The 24,618-nt window shown below is 56.3% G+C and overlaps 1 protein-coding gene across 6 annotated transcripts in view; it reads left to right on the plus strand.

Moving 5' to 3' along the window:
* Positions 1-22,570, plus strand: part of PHC2 (polyhomeotic homolog 2) — a 93,403-nt gene extending 70,833 nt beyond the window's left edge. For 3 of the 6 annotated variants that reach the window (XM_073601439.1, XM_073601440.1, XM_073601441.1), the window contains 7 exons: positions 4,075-4,283; positions 4,373-4,399; positions 11,130-11,265; positions 11,494-11,608; positions 20,041-20,176; positions 20,868-21,144; positions 22,307-22,570. In XM_073601439.1, coding sequence (XP_073457540.1) covers positions 4,075-4,283; positions 4,373-4,399; positions 11,130-11,265; positions 11,494-11,608; positions 20,041-20,176; positions 20,868-21,144; positions 22,307-22,461 — 1,055 coding nt within the window. In that variant the 3' untranslated portion in view covers positions 22,462-22,570. The other 3 variants (XM_073601444.1, XM_073601443.1, XM_073601442.1) reach the window with 3 other exon arrangements.
* Positions 22,571-24,618: the final 2,048 nt, after the last annotated feature.

A 24,618-nucleotide genomic window follows, 5' to 3' on the forward strand; every position in this document is an offset into this window, starting at 1 on the left:
GTGGTGCGTCCTCTGTGCATGCGGGCTGGTGCGTCCTCTGGGTGGGTGGTGCGTCCTCTGTGCATGCGGGCTGGTGCGTCCTCTGGGTGGGTGGTGCGTCCTCTGTGCGTGTGGGTTGGTGCGTCCTCTGGGTGGGTGGTGCGTCCTCTGTGCGTGCGGGTTGGTGCGTCCTCTGGGTGGGTGGTGCGTCCTCTGTGCATGCGGGCTGGTGCGTCCTCTGGATAGGTGGTGCTTCCTCTGTGTGTGCCGGCTGGTGCGTCCTCTGGATGGGTGGTGCGTCCTCTGTGCGTGCGGGTTGGTGCGTCCTCTGGATGGGTGGTGCGTCCTCTGTGCGTGCGGGCTGGTGCATCCTCTGGGTGGGTGGTGCGTCCTCTGGGTGGGTGGTGCGTCCTCTGGGTGGGTGGTGCGTCCTCTGGATGGGTGGTGCGTCCTCTGGGTGGGTGGTGCGTCCTCTGGGTGGGTGGTGCGTCCTCTGGATGGGTGGTGCGTCCTCTGTGCGTGCGGGCTGGTGCATCCTCTGGATGGGTGGTGCGTCCTCTGGGTGGGTGGTGCGTCCTCTGGGTGGGTGGTGCGTCCTCTGGGTGGGTGGTGCGTCCTCTGGGCATGCGGGTTGGTGCGTCCTCTGGACGTGCGGGTTGGTGCGTCCGGGCTGGTGCATCCTCTGGGTGGGTGGTGCGTCCTCTGTGCATGCGGGCTGGTGCGTCCTCTGGGTGGGTGGTGCGTCCTCTGTGCGTGTGGGTTGGTGCGTCCTCTGGGTGGGTGGTGCGTCCTCTGTGCGTGCGGGTTGGTGCGTCCTCTGGGTGGGTGGTGCGTCCTCTGTGCATGCGGGCTGGTGCGTCCTCTGGATAGGTGGTGCTTCCTCTGTGTGTGCCGGCTGGTGCGTCCTCTGGATGGGTGGTGCGTCCTCTGTGCGTGCGGGTTGGTGCGTCCTCTGGATGGGTGGTGCGTCCTCTGTGCGTGCGGGCTGGTGCATCCTCTGGGTGGGTGGTGCGTCCTCTGGGTGGGTGGTGCGTCCTCTGGGTGGGTGGTGCGTCCTCTGGGTGGGTGGTGCGTCCTCTGGGTGGGTGGTGCGTCCTCTGGGTGGGTGGTGCGTCCTCTGGATGGGTGGTGCGTCCTCTGTGCGTGCGGGCTGGTGCATCCTCTGGATGGGTGGTGCGTCCTCTGGGTGGGTGGTGCGTCCTCTGGGTGGGTGGTGCGTCCTCTGGATGGGTGGTGCGTCCTCTGGGCATGCAGGTTGGTGCGTCCTCTGGGCGTGCGGGTTGGTGCGTCCGGGCTGGTGCATCCTCTGGGTGGGTGGTGCGTCCTCTGTGCGTGCGGGTGGTACACCCAGGGGGTAGGTCCTTCTTGTGTTTCGGGGTGTGCCCTCTGTGCATGTGTGCGCGGGTGATAGGTCGGGGGTACAGCCTTCTAGTTGTGCAAATGAGGACATTGTATACTTCATGCTTTGCAGAAGTGACTGTGTACACACAGTGTAGCGTTGCTGGGGATCCTCAGCTTGTCCTGTGTACACACAGTGTAGCGTTGCTGGGGATCCTCAGCTTGTCCTGTGTACACACAGTGTAGCGTTGCTGGGGATCCTCAGCTTGACCTGTGTACACACAGTGTAGCGTTGCTGGGGATCCTCAGCTTGTCCTGTGTACACACAGTGTAGCGTTGCTGGGGATCCTCAGCTTGACCTGTGTACACACAGTGTAGCGTTGCTGGGGATCCTCAGTTTGTCTTGTGTACACACAGTGTAGTAGAGACAGCTGGCATTCTTATGTAGCAGCAGCTGCTGTGTGTCTGATCCACCCTGTCCTGCCCCCTCCCTGCCTCCGCCTGGACTCTGGGATTGGAGGAGGGAAGGGGGGGCCGTCCAGGCAGACTCGCCTTTCATTCATTGTCTGGTTGGTGCACACAGTCAGCATGGAGGCTGAGCGAGGGGGCTGTGTGTGGACAATGTGGAGCTGCTGGCCTCAACAACAGGAGGCTCTGGCCTGGAGCAACTCTTTCTGAAACTGCTGAGACGTCCCGACCGTCTGTGCCGGATTTACCACTAAGATCCACAGAACATACAACTCCCCTACCCAACATCATACCTGTGGAATAGACCAGGAGGACTGAGAGCCCCAACACAACTGAGGAGCCTTAACCACCACTGAGGACGGAGAGAGACAGCCTAAACCAATACCGAGAGAGGCAGCCTGGACCACCACTGAGGACCTAGAGACAGCCTGTGGTCTGAGGACAGCCTGAACCACAACTGAGGACCAAGAGACAGCCTGAACCACAACACAGGGCCAAGAGAGACAACCTGAACAACTGGGGACTGAGACTGCCTGAATCCCACCAAATGATCCAAAAACGGCCACAGTTCCAGCAGAGGACTGAAGCAGAAGATCTTTAGGTACAAAGAGCTGAGACGGAGTCTTAAATAACCGGAATAAGAGACAGTATACTTCAAGACATCCCAACTCTGACTAAGCTCAACTCTCCAACAAAAGACCAAGCGTCCGTCTCAGCGCAGGACTTACAAACATCCTCATTGTGCAGCGGAGGGTCAACTGAGAAATTAGGGACGGCTTTACCTCCCAAAACTTGGGACAACCGGAATCCCACAAGAGGGCCAGAAGAGCTCAACATTCCTACCACAGGACCAAGAGACCAGACCTACTACATACAGATGCCTGAGAAACTGAATACTGCAACATAGTGCCAGGGGACAGAGACAGCTTCCCTCCAGTAGAGACTAGTAGTCAAAGACAGCCTTGCTCCATCACAGGCCAGGTGTAAGAGACCGCCTTGCTCCATCACAGGCCAGGTGTAAGAGACCGCCTTGCTCCATCACAGGTCAGGTGTAAGAGACCGCCTTGCTCCATCACAGGCCAGGTGTAAGAGACCGCCTTGCTCCATCACAGGCCAGGTGTAAGAGACCGCCTTGCTCCATCACAGGCCAGGTGTAAGAGACCGCCTTGCTCCATCACAGGCCAGGTGTAAGAGACCACTTTGCTCCATCACAAGCCAGGTGTATGACACTACCTTGCTCCATCACAGCCAGGTGTATGACACTGCCTTGCTCCATCACAGCCAGGTGTAAGAGACCATCTTTCTCCATCACAGGCCAGGTGTAAGAGACCATCTTTCTCCATCACAAACCAGGTGTAAGAGACAGCCTTGCTCCATCGGAGGTCAGGTGTAAGGGCCTGCCTTGCTCCATCAGAAGCCTAGAGTCAGAGATCGCTGTGGTGAAGCTAAAAGAGGGCTGGTATACAGACCCCGGGGAGCTCCAGCCTTCACTTTGTCTTCTTATGACATTGGTTCCTGGCTGTGGAGAAGTTGCTGAAAACACAAGAATAGCAAAGCAGGTGGGTGAGGTGAAGAAGAGATTGTTCCGTGGGTGTCTGGGGTGGTAGTACAATTGGTGAAGGAGATTTTGAGGCCCTCTTTGTCCGGGGTGGTAGTGTAATTGGTGGAGAGGATTTCAGGGCCCTCCAGGGTGATAGTGTGATTGGTGGAGGAGATTTCGGGGCTCTGTAGGACTAAGCGAATTGTGGGGGGGTCTGCCCCGTGTCATGTGACTGGCTATGCTGAGATGGTGACCTCTTGTGGCCGGCTGTTTGGAGGTTCTGTATATGGAGATTCTGCTGGAGCCATCAGCATGTGTTTAGTAATTTACACAGATAGGAAGTGTGGGGTGTGCAGACAAATGTCTTCCCTCCTCCTTCTCCTGTGTGAGTGTTTCCAGGATCAGTCCCCCAGCTGATCATGTTTCTAGCTGCCCCCTCAGTGGTTTTGGGGAAATATTGATTCCTTACTGTATTTATAAGACTTTTCTTCTCATTGCTGGTAGAGTTGGGAAGAGATCACTCTGCAGGGAGTCCTACCATCTTACATAGACACGCTGGCTGTGTGTTGACCAGTAATCCCTCCCCGGGGTAGATGGGCGGGAAGGGACTTTCCATAAGGTGGTTCCTCCCAGGTCTCACAATGGCCTTAGCAGGACCGGCAGGAGGGATGTGTTGTCACGGGTATTGGGGGGTGTATTCCCTGAGCAGTAGTCTGGAGCCCCCCTGACCTCTTCTGTCTCTTCTCCAGATCCTGGCCATAACATCCAGACCAAGACCATCCCTTCACCTCCTCTGGACATGACCTCAGGAAACGGCTCATCTCCTCTGCCTGCGGCCGCCACGGGCAGTGCCCCCCAAAACGGTGAGAACAAACCGCCACAGGCTGTGGTCAAACCACAAATCCTCACTCATGTCATCGAAGGCTTCGTCATCCAGGAGGGGGCCCAGCCATTCCCGGTAAGATAGGTGAAGGGGGGAGGGGAGGGGGGGGTGCTGTGTATACTCGATGTCTGTCCCCTCTCATTGATTTCACTCTTGTTTTGCAGTCACACAGGAGCAGAGTTACCCTAGAGGTGGGTTTGCACTGCTATTATATTAGCTGCCGTTGTTCGTATTGTCTTCCTGTGATGTCCTTACACACACTCGTTCTTTCCTTACAATCCAATCTTCTTCTGTCATCTGTATATCGATTGTACACTTCTCCCACAGACACACAGATTCCCATTGTACAACCCAATAAGAACGTTCACCTAAATGTCACACATCCAGATTTCTGTACACTACAACCAATCCTACATCATATATACTACATCTATATAATGTATATACACCCCATCCTATATAATGTATATACACCCCATCCTATATAATGTATATACACCCCATCCTGTATAATGTATATACATCCCATCCTGTATAATGTATATACACCCCATCTTATATCATATATAATGTATATACACCCCATCTTATATAATGTATATACACCCCATCCTGTATACTGGTATATACACCCCATCCTATATCATATATAATGTATATACACCCCATCTTATATAATGTATATACACCCCATCTTATATAATGTATATACACCCCATCCTGTATAATGTATATACATCCCATCCTGTATACTGGTATATATACCCCATCCTATATCATATATAATGTATATACACCCCATCTTATATAATGTATATATATCATATATAATGTATATACACCCCATCTTATATCATATATAATGTATATACACCCCATCTTATATATAATGTATATACACCCCATCTTATATCATATATAAAGTATACACCCCATCTTATATCATAATGTATACACACCCCATCTTGAGTCATATATATAATGTATACATCCCATCTTATGTTGTCAAGTACAGAATATATAAGTAGATGTTGTATATAGTATTCACGCATTGGCGATTTCTGTACACTACAGTTAAGTTCATATAAGGTAGCTGAGCAAAGACTATGGTGGTGCAGGGAGGTGATTGTTCTCAGGCAGTGCAGAGGGGGTGATTATTTCTCAGCCGGTGCAGGGAGGTGATTATTTCTCAGGAATTGCAGGGAGGTGATTATTTCCCAGGCAGTGCAGGGGGGGTGATTATTTCCCAGGCAGTGCAGGGGGGGTGATTATTCTCAGGCGGTGCAGGGAGGTGATTATTTCCCAGTCGGTGCAGGGAGGTGATTATTTCTCAGGTGGTGCAGGGAGGTGATTATTTCTCAGGTGGTGCAGGGAGGTGATTATTTCCCAGGTGGTGCAGGGAGGTGATTATTTCCCAGTCAGTGCAGGGAGGTGATTATTTCCCAGTCAGTGCAGGGAGGTGATTATTTCCCAGTCAGTGCAGGGAGGTGATTATTTCTCGCGGTGCAGGGAGGTGATTATTTCTCGCGGTGCAGGGAGGTGATTATTTCTCAGGAGGTGCAGGGAGGTGATTATTTCTCAGGCGGTGCAGGGAGGTGATCATTTCTCATGAATTACAGGGAGGTGATCATTTCTCATGAATTACAGGGAGGTCATTTTTTCCCAGGTTGCGCAGGGAGGTGATTATTCTCAGGCGGTGCAGGGGGTTGATTATTTCTCAGGCGGTGCAGGGGGTTGATTATTTCTCAGGCGGTGCAGGGGGGTGATTATTTCTCAGGCAGTGCAGGGAGGTGATTATTCTCAGGTGGTGCAGGGGGGGTGATTATTTCTCATGAATTACAGAGAGGTGATTTCCTAGGTGGTGCAGGGGGGTGATTATTTCTCAGGCGGTGCAGGGAGGTGATTATTTCTCATGAATTACAGGGAGGTGATTATTTCTCAGGCGGCGCAGGGAGGTGATTATTTTTCAGGCAGTGCAGGGAGGTGATTATTTCTCAGGCGGTGCAGGGAGGTGATTATTTCTCAGGCGGTGCAGGGAGGCGATTATTTTCAGGTGGTGCAGGGAGGTGATTATTTCTCATGAATTACAGGGAGGTGATTATTTCCCAGTCGGTGCAGGGAGGTGATTATTTCTCATGAATTACAGGGAGGTCATTTTATCTCAGGTGGCGCAGGGAGGTGATTATTCTCAGGTGGTGCAGGGGGGTGATTATTTCTCATGAATTACAGGGAGGTGATTATTTCCCAGTCGGTGCAGGGAGGTGATTATTTCTCATGAATTACAGGGAGGTCATTTTATCTCAGGTGGCGCAGGGAGGTGATTATTCTCAGGTGGTGCAGGGGGGTAATTATTTCTCAGGCGGTGCACCGAGGTGATTATTCTCAGGTGGTGTAGGGGGGGTGATTATTTCTCATGAATTACAGAGAGGTGATTTCCCAGGCGGTGCAGGAGGTGATTATTTCCCAGGCGGTGCAGGGGGGGTGATTAAATCCCAGGTGGTGCAGTGGGGTGATTATTTCTTGTGGTGCAGGGGGGTGATTATTTCTTGTGGTGCAGGGAGGCGATTATTTCTCAGGTGGTGCAGGGAGGCGATTATTTTCAGGTGGTGCAGGAGGGTGATTATTTCTCATGAATTACAGGGAGGTGATTATTTCTCAGACGGTGCAGGGAGGTGATTATTTCTCAGGCGGTGCAGGGAGGCGATTATTCTCAGGTGGTGCAGGGAGGTGATTATTTCTTGTGGTGCAGGGGGGTGATTATTTCTCAGGTGGTGCAGGGAGGCGATTATTTCTCAGGTGGTGCAGGGAGGTGATTATTTCTCAGGTGGTGCAGGGAGGTGATTATTTCTCAGGCGGTGCAGGGAGGTGATTATTTCTCATAAATTACAGGGAGGTCATTTTTTCCCAGGCGGCGCAGGGAGGTGATTATTCTCAGGTGGTGCAGGGGGGGGGTGATTATTTCTCATGAATTACAGAGAGGTGAGTTCCCAGTCGGTGCAGGGAGGTGATTATTTCTCATGAATTACAGAGAGGTGATTTCCCAGGCGGTGCAGGAGGTGATTATTTCCCAGGCGGTGCAGGGGGGTGATTATTTCCCAGGCGGTGCAAGGGGTGATTATTTCTCGCGGTGCAGGGAGGTGATTATTTCTTGCGGTGCAGGGAGGTGATTATTTCTCAGACGGTACGGGGAGGTGATTATTTCTCAGGTGGTGCAGGGGGGTGATTATTTCTCAGACGGTGCAGGGAGGTGATTATTTCTCAGACGGTGCAGGGAGGTGATTATTTCTCAGGCGGTGCAGGGAGGTGATTATTTTTTCATGAATTACAGGGAGGTGATTATTTCTCAGGCGGCGCAGGGAGGTGATTATTTCTCAGGCAGTGCAGGGAGGTGATTATTTCTCACGCGGTGCAGGGAGGTGATTATTCTCAGGTGGTGCAGGGGGGTGATTATTTCTCATGAATTACAGAGAGGTGATTTCCCAGGCGGTGCAGGGGGGTGATTATTTCTCATGAATTACAGAGAGGTGATTTCCCAGGCTGTGCAGGGGGGTGATTAATTCCCAGGTGGTGCAGGGGGGTGATTATTTCTTGTGGTGCAGGGAGGCGATTATTTCTCAGGTGGTGCAGGGAGGTGATTATTTCTCAGGTGGTGCAGGGAGGTGATTATTTCTCAGGGTGCAGGGAAGTGATTATTTCTCAGTCGGTGCAGGGAGGTGATTATTTCTCATGAATTATAGGGGGGTCATTTTTTCCCAGGCGGTGCAGGGAGGTGATTATTCTCAGGTGGTGCAGGGAGGTGATTATTTCTCATGAATTACAGAGAGGGGATTTCCCAGGTGGTGCAGGAGGTGATTATTTCCCAGGCGGTGCAGGGGGGTGATTATTTCCCAGGCGGTGCAGGTAGGTGATTATTTCCCAGGCGGTGCAGGGGGTGATTATTTCTCGCGGTGCAGGGTGGTGATTATTTCTCAGGCGGTGCAGGGAGGTGATTGTTTCTCATGAATTACAGGGAGGTGATTATTTCTCAGGCAGTGCAGGGAGGTGATTATTTCTCAGGCGGTGCAGGGAGGCGATTATTTTCAGGTGGTGCAGAAGGGTGATTATTTCTCAGGTGGTGCAGGAGGGTGATTATTTCTCAGGTGGTGCAGGGAGGTGATTATTTCTCAGGTGGTGCAGGGAGGTGATTATTTCTCAGGTGGTGCAGGGAGGTGATTATTTCTCAGGCGGTGCAGGGAGGTGATTATTTCTCAGGCGGTGCAGGGAGGTGATTATTTCTCAGGCGGTGCAGGGAGGTGATTATTTCTCATGAATTGCAGGGAGGTGATTATTTCTCAGATGGTGCAGGGAGGTGATTATTTCTCAGGTGTTGCAGGGAGGCGATTATTCTCAGGCGGTGCAGGAGGGTGATTATTTCTTGCGGTGCAGGGAGGTGATTATTTCTCAGATGTTGCAGGGAGGTGATTATTTCTCAGGTGGTGCGGGGAGGTGATTATTTCTCAGACGGTACGGGGAGGTGATTATTTCTCAGACGGTACGGGGAGGTGATTATTTCTCAGACGGTACGGGGAGGTGATTATTTCTCAGACGGTGCAGGGAGGTGATTATTTCTTGAGGTGCAGGGAGGTGATTATTTCTCAGACGGTACGGGGAGGTGATTATTTCTCAGACGGTGCAGGGAGGTGATTATTTCTCAGACGGTGCGGGGAGGTGATTATTTCTCAGGTGGTGCAGGGAGGTGTGATTATTTCTCAGGTGGTGCAGGGGGGTGATTATTTCTCAGATGGTACGGGGACGTGTGATTATTTCTCAGACGGTACGGGGAGGTGATTATTTCTCAGACGGTACGGGGAGGTGATTATTTCTCAGACGGTGCAGGGAGGTGATTATTTCTTGCGGTGCAGGGAGGTGATTATTTCTCAGACGGTGCAGGGAGGTGATTATTTCTTGCGGTGCAGGGAGGTGATTATTTCTCAGACGGTACGGGGAGGCGATTATTTCTCAGGTGGTGCAGGGGGGTGATTATTTCTCAGACGGTACGGGGAGGTGATTATTTCTCAGACGGTGCAGGGAGGTGATTATTTCTCAGACGGTGCAGGGAGGTGATTATTTCCCAGGCGGTGCAGGGGGTGATTATTTCTCGCGGTGCAGGGTGGTGATTATTTCTCAGGCGGTGCAGGGAGGTGATTGTTTCTCATGAATTACAGGGAGGTGATTATTTCTCAGGCAGTAGAGGGAGGTGATTATTTCTCAGGCGGTGCAGGGAGGCGATTATTTTCAGGTGGTGCAGAAGGGTGATTATTTCTCAGGTGGTGCAGGAGGGTGATTATTTCTCAGGTGGTGCAGGGAGGTGATTATTTCTCAGGCGGTGCAGGGAGGTGATTATTTCTCAGGCGGTGCAGGGAGGTGATTATTTCTCAGGCGGTGCAGGGAGGTGATTATTTCTCAGGTGGTGCAGGGAGGTGATTATTTCTCAGGCGGTGCAGGGAGGTGATTATTTCTCATGAATTGCAGGGAGGTGATTATTTCTCAGGTGTTGCAGGGAGGCGATTATTCTCAGGCGGTGCAGGAGGGTGATTATTTCTTGCGGTGCAGGGAGGTGATTATTTCTCAGATGTTGCAGGGAGGTGATTATTTCTCAGGTGGTGCGGGGAGGTGATTATTTCTCAGACGGTGCGGGGAGGTGATTATTTCTCAGGTGGTGCAGGGAGGTGTCATTATTTCTCAGGTGGTGCAGGGGGGTGATTATTTCTCAGATGGTACGGGGACGTGTGATTATTTCTCAGACGGTACGGGGAGGTGATTATTTCTCAGACGGTACGGGGAGGTGATTATTTCTCAGACGGTACGGGGAGGTGATTATTTCTCAGACGGTGCAGGGAGGTGATTATTTCTTGCGGTGCAGGGAGGTGATTATTTCTCAGACGGTGCAGGGAGGTGATTATTTCTTGCGGTGCAGGGAGGTGATTATTTCTCAGACGGTACGGGGAGGTGATTATTTCTCAGGTGGTGCAGGGGGGTGATTATTTCTCAGACGGTACGGGGAGGTGATTATTTCTCAGACGGTGCAGGGAGGTGATTATTTCTCAGACGGTGCAGGGAGGTGATTATTTCTCAGACGGTGCAGGGAGGTGATTATTTCTTGCGGTGCAGGGGGGTGATTATTTCTCAGACGGTGCAGGGAGGTGATTATTTCTCAGACGGTGCAGGGAGGTGATTATTTCTCAGACGGTGCAGGGAGGTGATTATTTCTCAGACAGTGCGGGGAGGCGATTATTTCTCAGGTGGTGCAAGGGGGTGATTATTTTGGCACTGGAGTCGGAGTGCCTGCAGTAGACAACGAGTTGTGTTTTGCTGACTTGGATCGTCTTTATTATATATTAGATTTTGATTGTCCAGGAGGACACAGACGCTTCCTATTGCACTCTTATTGTCTCAGATCTGTTTGCAGTATATTCTTTGCTGTTTAACTGGGGAGGGTTATGTGCAGCTCTGCCTTCCCTGACATGTTTCAGACACTGGTGACTGTAGAGAGTAGAGAAAAGGGATTAGACAGCTTGCAGGAGGGTGTCACAGGGGGAGGAACTTGTGGGGGTGTCACCAGTAGATGACATTAGTGATTGCTGAGAGCCGGCTTGCAGCACAAATGCCAAATAAGCGAAGATGCGGCATTGCTGCTCATCCGCCAATCAGAGGATTCATTCACTGACCGGAACAGCAAAGTGCAGCAGAGAGGAAATCTGCATTGGAAGCAATGTATACTCTGCAAGAGGCAGCATTGGGGGTGCTCAGCCATGCCGGCCTCAGTGGAGGAGTGAGAGAATAGGCACACATGAGGGGGAGGAGGACCTCAGTAGAGTTATAGCAGAAAAGCCAAGATGGCAGGCTGTTACAATACTTAACTGTAGTTCCTTCTATGAGCAGGTGGGGCGCACCTCTCTACTGGTGGGGGCACAGGAGAAGTGTCAACAGGGGCTTCTGGCTGAGAAACTGCCCCAGCAGGACAACAACACCACAACCACCACCACCGACTCGGAGATAGAAGAGCCCAGCGTGCCAGGTACTGCGTGTGATTGGCCGGTGAGGCTACCTGTTCAGTGAAATGTCTTGGTATGTGATTGGACGGTGATCTAATCTGTATAGTGTCTGGGCTTGTGATTGGTCAGAGGTACTACCTGGTTTAGTATCCTTTCATGTCATTGGATAGTGAGGTCACATGACCTGGATCACAGCTTTTAGATATTTGTATTTTGTAGATGTCGTCCATTTTTGTGCTTTTTATTTCCAGAATCAAAGAGCGATGGTGATCCTCCTAAACTAAAGTGTGAGCTCTGTGGTCGAGTGGACCTTCAGTACAAATTTAAACGTTCAAAGAGGTTTTGTTCCATGGCCTGTGCAAAAAGGTGAGTATGGGAAGGCTGCTGCGTACAGTGAGGAGGAGGGACAGGGTGCTGTGTATAGGGTGGAGGAAGGGGGGTGCTGTGTACAGTGAGAAGGAGGAGGATGGAGGAACGGGGGTGCTGTATACAGTGAGAAGGAGGAGGATGGAGGAACGGGGGTGCTGTATACAGTGAGAAGGAGGAGGATGGAGGAACGGGGGTGCTGTATACAGTGAGAAGGAGGAGGATGGAGGAACGGGGGTGCTGTATACAGTGAGAAGGAGGAGGATGGAGGAACGGGGGTGCTGTGTACAGTGAAGAGGACAGAGAAATAAGGGTGCTGTGTACAGGGTGGAGGAGGATGGAGGAACGGGGGTGCTGTGTACAGTGAAGAGGACAGAGAAATAAGGGTGCTGTGTACAGGGTGGAGGAGGATGGAGGAACTGGGGTGCTGTGTACAGGGTGGAGGAGGATGGAGGAACGGGGGTGCTGTGTACAGTGAAGAGGACGGAGGGACGGGGGTGCTGTGTACAGTGAGAAGGAGAGACGGGGGTGCTGTGTACAGTGAGGAGGAGGAGGGAGGGATGGGGGTACCGTGTACATGGTGGAGGATGGAGGAACGGGGGTGCTGTGTACAGTGAGAAGGACGGAGGTGCTGTGTACAGGATGGAGAGACGGGGGTGCTGTGTACAGGGTGGAGGACGGAGGGACGGGGGTGCTGTGTACAGTGAGAAGGAGGAAAACGGAGGGACGGGGGTGCTGTGTACAGGGTGGAGGACGGAGGGACGGGGGTGCTGTGTACAGGGTGGAGGACGGAGGGACGGGGGTGCTGTGTACAGGGTGGAGGACGGAGGGACGGGGGTGCTGTGTACAGGGTGGAGGACGGAGGGACGGGGGTGCTGTGTACAGGGTGGAGGACGGAGGGACGGGGGTGCTGTGTACAGGGTGGAGGACAGAGGGACGGGGGTGCTGTGTACAGTAAGAAGGAGGAAAACGGAGGGACGGGGGTGCTGTGTACAGGGTGGAGGACGGAGGGACGGGGGTGCTGTGTACAGGGTGGAGGACAGAGGGACAGGGGTGCTGTGTACAGGGTGGAGGACAGAGGGACAGGGGTGCTGTGTACAGGGTGGAGGACAGAGGGACGGGGGTGCTGTGTACAGTGAGAGGGAGGAAAACGGAGGGACGGGGGTGCTGTGTACAGGGTGGAGGACGGAGGGACGGGGGTGCTGTGTACAGGGTGGAGGACGGAGGGACGGGGGTGCTGTGTACAGGGTGGAGGACAGAGGGAGGGCAATGCTGTGTACAGGGTGGAGGGACAGAGGGACGGGGGTGCTGTGTACAGGGTGGAGGACAGAGGGAGGGGGGTGCTGTGTACAGGGTGGAGGACAGAGGGACGGGGGTGCTGTGTACAGGGTGGAGGACAGAGGGACGGGGGTGCTGCGTACAGTAAGAAGGAGGAAAACGGAGGGACGGGGGTGCTGTGTACAGGGTGAAGGATGGAGGGACGGGGGTGCTGTGTACAGGGTGGAGGACGGAGGGACGGGGGTGCTGTGTACAGGGTGGAGGACAGAGGGAGGGCAATGCTGTGTACAGGGTGGAGGGACAGAGGGACGGGGGTGCTGTGTACAGGGTGGAGGACAGAGGGAGGGGGGTGCTGTGTACAGGGTGGAGGACAGAGGGACGGGGGTGCTGTGTACAGGGTGGAGGACAGAGGGACGGGGGTGCTGCGTACAGTAAGAAGGAGGAAAACGGAGGGACGGGGGTGCTGTGTACAGGGTGAAGGATGGAGGGACGGGGGTGCTGTGTACAATGAGAAGGAGGACGGAAGTGCTGTGTACAGTGTGGAGGGCAGAGGGACGGGGGTGCTGTGTACAGTAAGAAGGAGGAAAACGGAGGAACGGAGGTGCTGTGTACAGGATGGAGAGACGGGGGTGCTGTGTACAGGGTGGAGGACGGAGGGACGGGGGTGCTGTGTACAGGGTGGAGGACAGAGGGACAGGGGTGCTGTGTACAGGGTGGAGGACAGAGGGACAGGGGTGCTGTGTACAGTGAGAGGGAGGAAAACGGAGGGACGGGGGTGCTGTGTACAGGGTGGAGGATGGAGGGACGGGGGTGCTGTGTACAGGGTGGAGGATGGAGGGACGGGGGTGCTGTGTACAGTGAGGACGACGGAGAGACGACCATGCTGTGTACAGGGTGGAGGACGGAGGGACGGGGGTGCTGTGTACAATGAGAAGGAGGACGGAGGTGCTGTGTACAGTGTGGAGGGCAGAGGGACAGGGTGCTGTGTACAGTGAGGAGGAGGAATGGGGTACTGTGTACAGGATGGAGGAACGGGGGTGCTGTGTAAAGGGTGCAGGATGGAGGGACGGGGGTGCTGTGTAAAGGGTGCAGGATGGAGGAGGAGGACGGAGGGAAGGGGGTGCTGTGTACAGTGTGGAGGGCGGAGGGACGGGGGTGCTGTGTACAGGGAGAGGGAGGGACAGGGGTGCTGTGTACAGGGAGGACGGAAGGACGGGGGTGCTGTGTACAGGGGGGACGGAAGGACGGGGGTGCTGTGTACAGGGAGGACGGAAGGACGGGGGTGCTGTGTACAGGGAGGACGGAAGGACGGGGGTGCTGTGTACAGGGAGGACGGAAGGACGGGGGTGCTGTGTACAGGGAGGACGGAAGGACGGGGGTGCTGTGTACAGGGAGGACGGAAGGACGGGGGTGCGGTGTACAGGGAGGACGGGGGTGCTGTGTACAGGGAGGACGGAAGGACGGGGGTGCTGTGTACAGGGGGGACGGAAGGACGGGGGTGCTGTGTACAGGGAGGACGGAAGGACGGGGGTGCTGTGTACAGGGAGGACGGAAGGACGGGGGTGCTGTGTACAGGGAGGACGGAAGGACGGGGGTGCTGTGTACAGGGAGGACGGAAGGCGGGGTGCTGTGTACAGGGAGGACGGAAGGACGGGGGTTCTGTGTACAGGGAGGACGGAAGGACGGGGGTTCTGTGTACAGGGAGGACGGAAGGACGGGGGTGCTGTGTACAGGGAGGACGGAAGGACGGGGGTGCTGTGTACAGGGAGGACGGAAGGACGGTGGTGCTGTGTACAGGGAGGACGGAAGGACGGGGGTGCTGTGTACAGGGAGGACGGAAGGACGGGGGTGCTGTGTACAGGAAGGACGGGGTGCTGTGTACAGGGAGGGACGGGGGTGCTGTGTACAGGGAGGAGGGAGGGACGGGGGTGCTGTGTACAGGGAGGACGGAAGGACGGGGGTGCTGTGTACAGGGAGGACGGAAGGACGGGGGTGCTGTGTACAGGGAGGACGGAAGGACGGGGGTACTGTGTACAGGGAGGACGGAAGGACACGGGTGCTGTGTACAGGGAGGACGGAAGGACACGGGTGCTGTGTACAGGGAGGACGGAAGGACACGGGTGCTGTGTACAGGGAGGGACGGGGGTGCTGTGTACAGGGAGGAGGGAGGGACGGGGGTGCTGTGTACAGGGAGGAGGGAGGGACGGGGGTACTGTGTACAGGGAGAGGGAGGGCGGTGGGACGGGTGCTGTGTACAGTGTGGAGGGCGGAGGGACGGGGGTGCTGTGTACAGAGAGGAGGGAGGGACGGGGGTGCTGTGTACAGGGAGGAGGGAGGGACGGGGGTGCTGTGTACAGTGTGGAGGGCGGTGGGACGGGGTGCTGTGTACAGTGTGGCGGGCGGAGGGACGGGGGTGCTGTGTACAGGGAGGAGGGAGGGACGGGGGTGCTGTGTACAGGGAGAGGGAGGGACGGGGGTGCTGTGTACAGTGTGGAGGGCGGTGGGACGGGGTGCTGTGTACAGTGTGGAGGACGGAGGGACGGGGGTGCTGTGTACAGTGAGAAGGAGGACGACGGAGGGACGGGGGTGCTGTGTACAGGGAGGGCGAAGGGACGGGGGTGCTGTGTACAGGGAGGACGGAGGAACGGGGGTGCTGTGTACAGGGAGGACGGAAGGACGGGGGTGCTGTGTACAGGGAGGACGGAAGGACGGGGGTGCTGTGTACAGGGAGGAGGGAGGGACGAGGGTGCTGTGTACAGGGAGGAGGGAGGGACGGGGGTGCTGTGTACAGGGAGGAGGGAGGGACGGGGGTGCTGTGTACAGGGAGGAGGGAGGGACGGGGGTGCTGTGTACAGGGAGGAGGGAGGGACGGGGGTGCTGTGTACAGGGAGGAGGGAGGGACGGGGGTGCTGTGTACAGGGAGGAGGGAGGGACGGGGGTGCTGTGTACAGGGAGGAGGGAGGGACGGGGGTGCTGTGTACAGGGAGGACCGGGGTGCTGTGTACAGGGGGAGGGAGGGACGGTGGTGCTGTGTACAGGGAGGAGGGAGGGACGGGGGTGCTGTGTACAGTGTGGAGGGCGGAGGGACGGGGGTGCTGTGTACAGGGTGGAGGAGGACAGAGGGATGGGGGTGCTGTGTACACGGAGGAGGAGGACGGAAGGATAGGAGTGCTGTGTACAGTGTGGAGGACAGAGGTGCTGTGTACAGGGTGGAGGAGGATGGAGAGACAGGTGTGCTGTGTGCAGGGTGAAGGATGGAGGGAGGGGGTGCTGTGTCCATGAAGGAAGAGGGAGGGTTGGGAGTGCTGTGTACAGAGAGAGGAGGGAGGGACGATGGAGCTGTATACAGGGAGAGGGAGGGACAGTGGTGCTGTGTACAGGGAAAGGGAGGGACGGGGGTACTGTGTACAAGATGGAGGAACGGGGGTGCTGTGTACAGGGTGGAGGATGGAGGAACGGGGGTGCTGTGTACAGTGAGGAGGAGGAGGACGGAGGAACAGGGGTGCTGTGTACAGTGAGAAGGAGGACGGAGGGGCTGTGTACAGGGTGGAGGACAGAGGGACGGGGGTGCTGTGAACATTGAGAAGAAGGAAACCAGAGGGACGGGGGTGCTGTGTACAGGGTGGAGGGACGGAGGTGCTGTGTACAGGATGGAGGGACGGAGGTGCTGTGTACAGGATGGAGGGACGGAGGTGCTGTGTACAGGATGGAGGGACGGAGGTGCTGTGTACAGGATGGAGGGACGGAGGTGCTGTGTACAGGATGGAGGGACGGAGGTGCTGTGTACAGGATGGAGGGACGGAGGTGCTGTGTACAGGATGGAGTGACAGAGGTGCTGTGTACAGGTTGGAGGGACGGGGGTGCTGTGTACAGTGAGAAGGAGGAGGATGGAGGGACGGGGGTGCTGTGTACAGGGTGGAGGACAGAGGGACGGGGGTGCTGTGTACAGTGAGAAGGAGGAAACTAGAGGGACGGGGGTGCTGTGTACAGGGTGGAGGGACGGAGGTGCTGTGTACAGGGTGGAGGGACGGAGGTGCTGTGTACAGGGTGGAGGGACGGAGGTGCTGTGTACAGGGTGGAGGGACGGAGGTGCTGTGTACAGGGTGGAGGAGGAGGATGGAGGGACGGGGGTGCTGTGTACAGGGTGGAGGACAGAGGGACGGGGGTGCTGTGTACAGTGAGAAGGAGGAAACCAGAGGGACGGGGGTGCTGTGTACAGGGTGGAGGGACGGAGGTGCTGTGTACAGGGTGGAGGGACGGAGGTGCTGTGTACAGGGTACAGGGTGGAGGGAAGGAGGTGTTGTGTACAGGGTGGAGGGACGGAGGTGCTGTGTACAGGGTGGAGGGACGGAGGTGCTGTGTACAGGGTGGAGGGACGGGGGTGCTGTGTACAGGGTGGAGGGACGGGGGTGCTGTGTACAGGGTGGAGGGACGGGGGTGCTGTGTACACAGGGGAGGATGGAGGAACGGGGGTGCTGTGTACAGTGAGAAGTAGGACGGAGGGACTGGGGTGCTGTGTACAGGGTGAAGGATGGAGGGAGGGGGTGCTGTGTACGGAGAGAGGGAGGGACAGGAGTGCTGTGTACAGGGAGAGGGAGGGACGGTGGTGCTGTGTACAGGGAGAGGGAGAGACGGTGGTGCTGTGTACAGGGAGAGGGAGGGACGGTGGTGCTGTGTACAGGGAGAGGGAGGGACGGGGGTGCTGTGTACAGGGAGAGGGAGGGACGGTGGTGCTGTGTACAGGGAGAGGGAGAGACGGTGGTGCTGTGTACAGGGAGAGGGAGGGACGGGGGTGCTGTGTACAGGGAGAGGGAGGGACAGTGGTGCTGTGTACAGGGAGAGGGAGAGACGGGGGTGCTGTGTACAGGGAGGAGGGACGGACGGGGGTGCTGTGTACAGGGAGAGGAGGGAGGGGTGCTGTGTACAGGGGGAGGGAGGGACGGTGGTGCTGTGTACAGGGAGGAGGGAGGGACGGGGGTGCTGTGTGGAGGGCGGAGGGACGGGGGTGCTGTGTGCAGGGAGGGACGGGGGTGCTGTGTACAGGGTGGAGGAGGACAGAGGGACGGTGGTGCTGTGTACAGGGAGAGGGAGAGACGGGGGTGCTGTGTACAGGGAGGAGGGAGGGACGGGAGTGCTGTGTACAGGGAGGACGGGGGTGCTGTGTACAGGGGGAGGGAGGGACGGTGGTGCTGTGTACAGGGAGGAGGGAGGGACGGGGGTGCTGTGTACAGTGTGGAGGGCGGAGGGACGGGGGTGCTGTGTGCAGGGAGGGACGAGGGTGCTGTGTACAGGGTGGAGAAGGACAGAGGGATGGGGGTGCTGTGTACACGGAGGAGGAGGACGGAAGGATAGGAGTGCTGTGTACAGTGTGGAGGACAGAGGTGCTGTGTACAGGGTGGAGGAGGATGGAGAGACAGGTGTGCTGTGTGCAGGGTGAAGGATGGAGGGAGGGGGTGCTGTGTCCATGAAGGAAGAGGGAGGGTTGGGAGTGCTGTGTACAGAGAGAGGAGGGAGGGACGATGGAGCTGTGTACAGGGAGAGGGAGGGACAGTGGTGCTGTGTACAGGGAAAGGGAGGGACGGGGGTACTGTGTACAAGATGGAGGAACGGGGCTGCTGTGTACAGGGTGGAGGATGGAGGAACGGGGGTGCTGTGTACAGTGAGGAGGAGGAGGACGGAGGAACAGGGGTGCTGTGTACAGTGAGAAGGAGGACGGAGGGGCTGTGTACAGGGTGGAGGACAGAGGGACGGGGGTGCTGTGAACATTGAGAAGAAGGAAACCAGAGGGACGGGGGTGCTGTGTACAGGGTGGAGGGACGGAGGTGCTGTGTACAGGATGGAGGGACGGAGGTGCTGTGTACAGGATGGAGGGACGGAGGTGCTGTGTACAGGATGGAGGGACGGAGGTGCTGTGTACAGTGAGAAGGAGGAGGATGGAGGGACGGGGGTGCTGTGTACAGGGTGGAGGACAGAGGGACGGGGGTGCTGTGTACAGTGAGAAGGAAGAAACCAGAGGGACGGGGGTGCTGTGTACAGGGTGGAGGGACGGAGGTGCTGTGTACAGGGTGGAGGGACGGAGGTGCTGTGTACAGGGTGGAGGGAAGGAGGTGCTGTGTACAGGGTGGAGGGAAGGAGGTGCTGTGTACAGGGTGGAGGGAAGGAGGTGCTGTGTACAGGGTGGAGGGAAGGAGGTGCTGTGTACAGGGTGGAGGGACGGAGGTGCTGTGTACAGTGAGAAGGAGGAGGATGGAGGGACGGGGGTGCTGTGTACACAGGGGAGGATGGAGGAACGGGGGGTGCTGTGTTGTTTTCAGGGAGAGGAAGGGACGGGGGTGCTGTGTACAGGGAGAGGAGGGAGGGGTGCTGTGTAAAGGGAGAGGGAGGGACGGGGGTGCTGTGTACAGGGAGAGGGAGGGACGGGGGTGCTGTGTACAGGGAGAGGGAGGGACGGGGGTGCTGTGTACAGGGAGAGGGAGGGACGGGGGTGCTGTGTACAGGGAGAGGGAGGGACGGGGGTGCTGTGTACAGGGAGAGAGAGGGACGGGGGTGCTGTGTACAGGGAGAGAGAGGGACGGTGGTGCTGTGTACAGGGAGAGGGAGAGACGGTGGTGCTGTGTACAGGGAGAGGGAGGGACGGGGGTGCTGTGTACAGGGAGAGGGAGGGACGGGGGTGCTGTGTACAGGGAGAGGGAGAGACGGGGGTGCTGTGTACAGGGAGAGGGAGAGACGGGGGTGCTGTGTACAGGGACAGGGAGGGACGGTGGTGCTGTGTACAGGGAGAGGGAGAGACGGTGGTGCTGTGTACAGGGAGAGGGAGAGACGGTGGTGCTGTGTACAGGGAGAGGGAGAGACGGTGGTGCTGTGTACAGGGAGAGGGAGAGACGGTGGTGCTGTGTACAGGGAGAGGGAGAGACGGTGGTGCTGTGTACAGGGAGAGGGAGAGACGGTGGTGCTGTGTACAGGGAGAGGGAGGGACGGGGGTGCTGTGTACAGGGAGAGGGAGAGACGGGGGTGCTGTGTACAGGGAGAGGGAGGGACGGGGGTGCTGTGTACATGGAGAGGGAGGGATGGGGGGGTAATGTGTTTTGTGGCTGTAGGAGAGGAGTGTCGCACCCACGTAGTATAATGGAGGCATTCTGTCTGATCTCTTGCAGGTATAATGTTGGCTGCACGAAGCGAGTGGGCCTCTTCCATCCCGACCGAAGCAAACTGCAGAAACCTCAGAATCACACTCGCAGGAGATCACGGAAGGGCAGTCTGACCGATCTCAGTACTGACTGCATAAAGCAGGTGAGACCCGGAGAGTCCCACTGTGTATGACAGTCACTGTGTCTCCTTTCACTCCTAGGCTGAGCCTGAATCCTGAGGATATCCTCATCCCTAGGCCAACCCTGAATCCTGGGAGTATCCTTGTCCCTAGGTCGACCCTGAATCCTGGGGATATCCTTGTCCCTAGGCTGAGCCCGAATCCTGGGGATATCCTTGTCCCTAGGCCGACCCTGAATCCTGGGGATATCCTTGTCCCTAGGCTGACCCCGAATCCTGGGGATATCCTTGTCCCTAGGTGGACCTTTAATCTGAAGGATTTCTTTAGCCCTTGGCTGACCCCATACATACGTCCCCCTTACCAAACCCTAATCACAGCCCAATCTCTCTATCTAACCCTTAGTACTTAGAGGGGGTGACACAAAAGCAGGGAACCTGCACTGACCTTTAGTTGTCTCCAGCTTCTTCCTCACTGACCTGGAAGGAACATTCAGCCACGAAAGTCTGCGCACTGCTGCAGGTTGATGCCTCAGAAACTACTGAAGTTGGGACAGGCAGCGAGTGTCTTCACAAAGCATTACCTTTACCTACTAACACTACACCTAACCAAATACACCTACCTGCTCGCCCCCTAACCCCTAAACTGCTGACTCTGTGCTACTGGTACCACACAGGGTGCAGCTCTACGCAGTTTATGATTGGCTTTCTCTCGCAGGTATCAGGATCCATCACTCCCTCCAGTCCCGCCCCTCCGTCAGTCTCCTCCACCCTCAAACACACCAACAGCCAAGAGGACTCCAGTCGCTGCTCTGACAACTCCAGCTACGAGGAGCCATTGTCTCCAATTTCTGCCAGCTCCTCCCTCTCCCGCCAGCGCCAACGAGACATGGAAATGACAGGTCTTCACCCACACATGAACCACACCTTCTTACCCAGCGACCCAACCAAGTGGAACGTGGAGGACGTGTACGAGTTCATCCGCTCCTTGCCAGGTGAGTGATGGCTCCTGCCCTGCGTGTATGGGAGGCTCTGAGATCCTGATACGGCGGCTCCTGCCCTGCGTGTATGGGAGGCTCTGAGATCCTGATACGGCGGCTCCTGCCCTGCGTGTATGGGAGGCTCTGAGATCCTGATACGGCGGCTCCTGCCCTGCGTGTATGGGAGGCTCTGAGATCCTGATACGGCGGCTCCTGCCCTGCGTGTATGGGAGGTTCTGAGATCCTGATACAACGGCTCCTGCCCTGCGTGTACGGGAGGCTCTGAGATCCTGATATGACAGCTCCAACACCCGTGTATGGAGATTCTGACAACTCCTGCACAGTGTGCCGGGAAGACCCTGGGCCCCCGCGCAGTGTTCCGGGAAGACCCTGGGCCCCCGAGCAGTGTTCCGGGAAGACCCTGGGCCCCCGAGCAGTGTTCCGGGAAGACCCTGGGCCCCCGCGCAGTGTTCCGGGAAGACCCTGGACCCCCGCGCAGTGTTCCGGGAAGACCCTGGGCCCCCGCGCAGTGTTCCGGGAAGACCCTGGGCCCCCGCGCAGTGTTCCGGGAAGACCCTGGGCCCCCGCGCAGTGTTCCGGGAAGACCCTGGGCCCCCGCGCAGTGTTCCGGGAAGACCCTGGGCCCCCGCGCAGTGTTCTGGGAAGACCCTGGGCCCTCGAGCAGTGTTCCGGGAAGACCCTGGGCCCCCGCGCAGTGTTCCGGGAAGACCCTGGGCCTCCGCGCAGTGTGCAGGAAAGACTCTGGGCCCTTGCGCAGTGTGCGGGGAAGACTCTGGGCCCCCGTGCTGTGGGCTCCTGATGTAACCTGTAAATGACCCTTTAATTGGCTTCTCCTGCACTGCTCACATATAATAGTCCTGTGTTGGGTGGCCTGGGATTGGTGCAATGAAGGAGCAATGCCCATGCAATCCCCAGTCTGCCCCCCAATCTTTTTCCTGGATGCTACCCACCTGGCTGTGAACATGGGACCCTAGAGCAGGTTTGGGGACAATAATCACTCAACATCCTCCAAGAGGCACAAAACCAAAACCGGTTTAGCGCACCCATTGATTGAAAACAATAAATATAAAAATATGGAGGGGGGGGGTTGTCCTGTGTTGGTGAATTCTGCCATCTTTCTTCACGCCTCATATCCTCCCGTCCTTTGCTTTTCCAGGCTGCCAGGAAATCTCAGAGGAGTTCCGGGCTCAGGAGATTGATGGCCAAGCTATGCTTCTTCTGAAAGAGGACCACTTGATGAGTGCTATGAACATTAAACTGGGTCCCGCCCTGAAGATCTATGCCCGCATCAGTATGCTGAAAGACTCCTGACCACAGCAATCGACTGTAACCCATTACAGAGACTACGCACTCCGATCCGCCATTTCTACTCCATTTCAAAGAATCCGGGTCATAGCAGAATCCACCCGACCCCCCCCCCCCCCCCCCCCCCCCCAGCCTGGAGGGACGTTATTTATAGACCTTTTCTTTTGTACTTTGTTGGTATTTTTATGAAGATATTCTATTTTGCCAGAACATTCACTTTTCAGCAGAAATGATTTTGTAGATCGTCCTTTTTTATTAGGATCCTTTTCAGCACCAATCATTGTGCAATAAGCAGCGTATTGTAAATCCGCCATGTTAGGTGAAGGAGGGAAACCCCTGAACAAGATTACATAAAACACCCCCAGTATTCTCAGAGCTAAAATAGGGTTGTTCTAATCTGTATCCAAAACAGCAGGAATTTTGTGTGCAGTCACTGATAAGGGAGACAAAGATGGCGGGTTCAGTTGGTAAGGAGGACACTGAGCGCAGTCACTGAGGAGGGGGACACTGGCGATGGGCGAAGTCACTGGAGGGGAGACCCAAAACAGGCGCCGCCTCTGAGGAGGGGGACACCGGCAACAGGTGCCGTCACTGTGGAGGGGGACACTGCCGAAGGTAGCACTCGCTGAAGAGGGGGGGTCAATGGCGACGGGGGCAGTCGATAGGGAGGGGGGACACCTGCGACGGGCGCAGTCGATAGGGAGGGGGGACACCGGCAACGGGCGCAGTGGTTGAGAAGAGGGACACCGGCAACAGGTGCAGTTGATGTGGAGGGGGGACATCGGCGATGGGAGCAGTCGCTGAGAAGTGGGACACCGGCGACGGGCGCAGTCGATATGGAGGCGGGACACCGGCGACGGGCGCAGTCGATATGGAAGCGGGACACCGGCGACGGGCGAAGTCGATATGGAGGCGGGACACCGGCGACGGGCGTAGTCGATATGGAGGCGGGACACCGGCGACGGGCACAGTCGATATGGAGGCGGGACACCGGCGACGGGCGCAGTCGATATGGAAGCGGGACACCGGCGACGGGCGAAGTCGATATGGAGGCGGGACACCGGCGACGGGCGTAGTCGATATGGAGGCGGGACACCGGCGACGGGCACAGTCGATATGGAGGCGGGACACCGGCGACGGGCGAAGTCGATATGGAGGCGGGACACCGGCGACGGGCGCAGTCGATATGGAGGCGGGACACCGGCGACGGGCGCAGTCGATATGGAGGCGGGACACCGGCGACGGGCGAAGTCGATATGGAGGCGGGACACCGGCGACGGGCGAAGTCGATATGGAGGCGGGACACCGGCGACGGGCGCAGTCGATATGGAGGCGGGACACCGGCGACGGGCGCAGTCCTTTCCCATCTACATGTATAAAGTGCAATAACCCGATGACCCCTTTGATGCAGCTTCTACTGTTCAGCCTGGGACTGGTCACATGGTGCTATGTTGGTGCTAGGTGACTTTTTTTTTAAGTGTTATTCTTGTTTTATAAATAAATTTGCAGTTGAATAATGATGGATTGGCTGTACTATTATTGCAGCATTGAGGGGAGTGAAGTGTGTGGTATACCCTACCCCGCCCCTGTCCCCTCCCCCCAGTATGCAGCTGCCACTCTGTCCTGGAGTGATGATTACTGGAAATCAGTTACAGGAAAAGACATTTATCATTTACGAAAGTTCATGACTCCATTTCTGAGCTTTACTCACCACCACAGCGCAATAAAAACAGCTGATTTACCACCACATAGATCCACGGCGGGCCTAGATGGGGGAAGTGAAGGATTCTGGGTGCTGGTGGGAATACAGTCACAGGCAGTGAGCGGAGGATCCAGACATGATGGAGTAGGAGTCCAAATCCGATGTGTGTGTGGGTGGGATGGGAGGATGATAACAGGGTCCACAAAACTCCAGCCACATCTCCCCCAACCATTGGGAGGTCCAGTGAGAGTGGAGTTTCTTTTGTCACCTATGCAGACATCTTCAGGGGGTTCTGGGGGTGTGATGTCCCCCCATGTGCTCAGAATGGAACCTTTCAGACCCAGGAATGACGTTCTGTAATGCTCTATAGGACAGTCCTCGGATCTGTTTATACAAATGGGGATTTCATCCCAACATTAACAATAACCAATTACAACAGGTTTAAGGGGAACAAAGTTTCA

Source organism: Aquarana catesbeiana, linkage group LG10 (assembly GCF_042186555.1).
Source record: "Aquarana catesbeiana isolate 2022-GZ linkage group LG10, ASM4218655v1, whole genome shotgun sequence".
NCBI classification, from domain to species: Eukaryota; Metazoa; Chordata; class Amphibia; order Anura; family Ranidae; genus Aquarana; species Aquarana catesbeiana.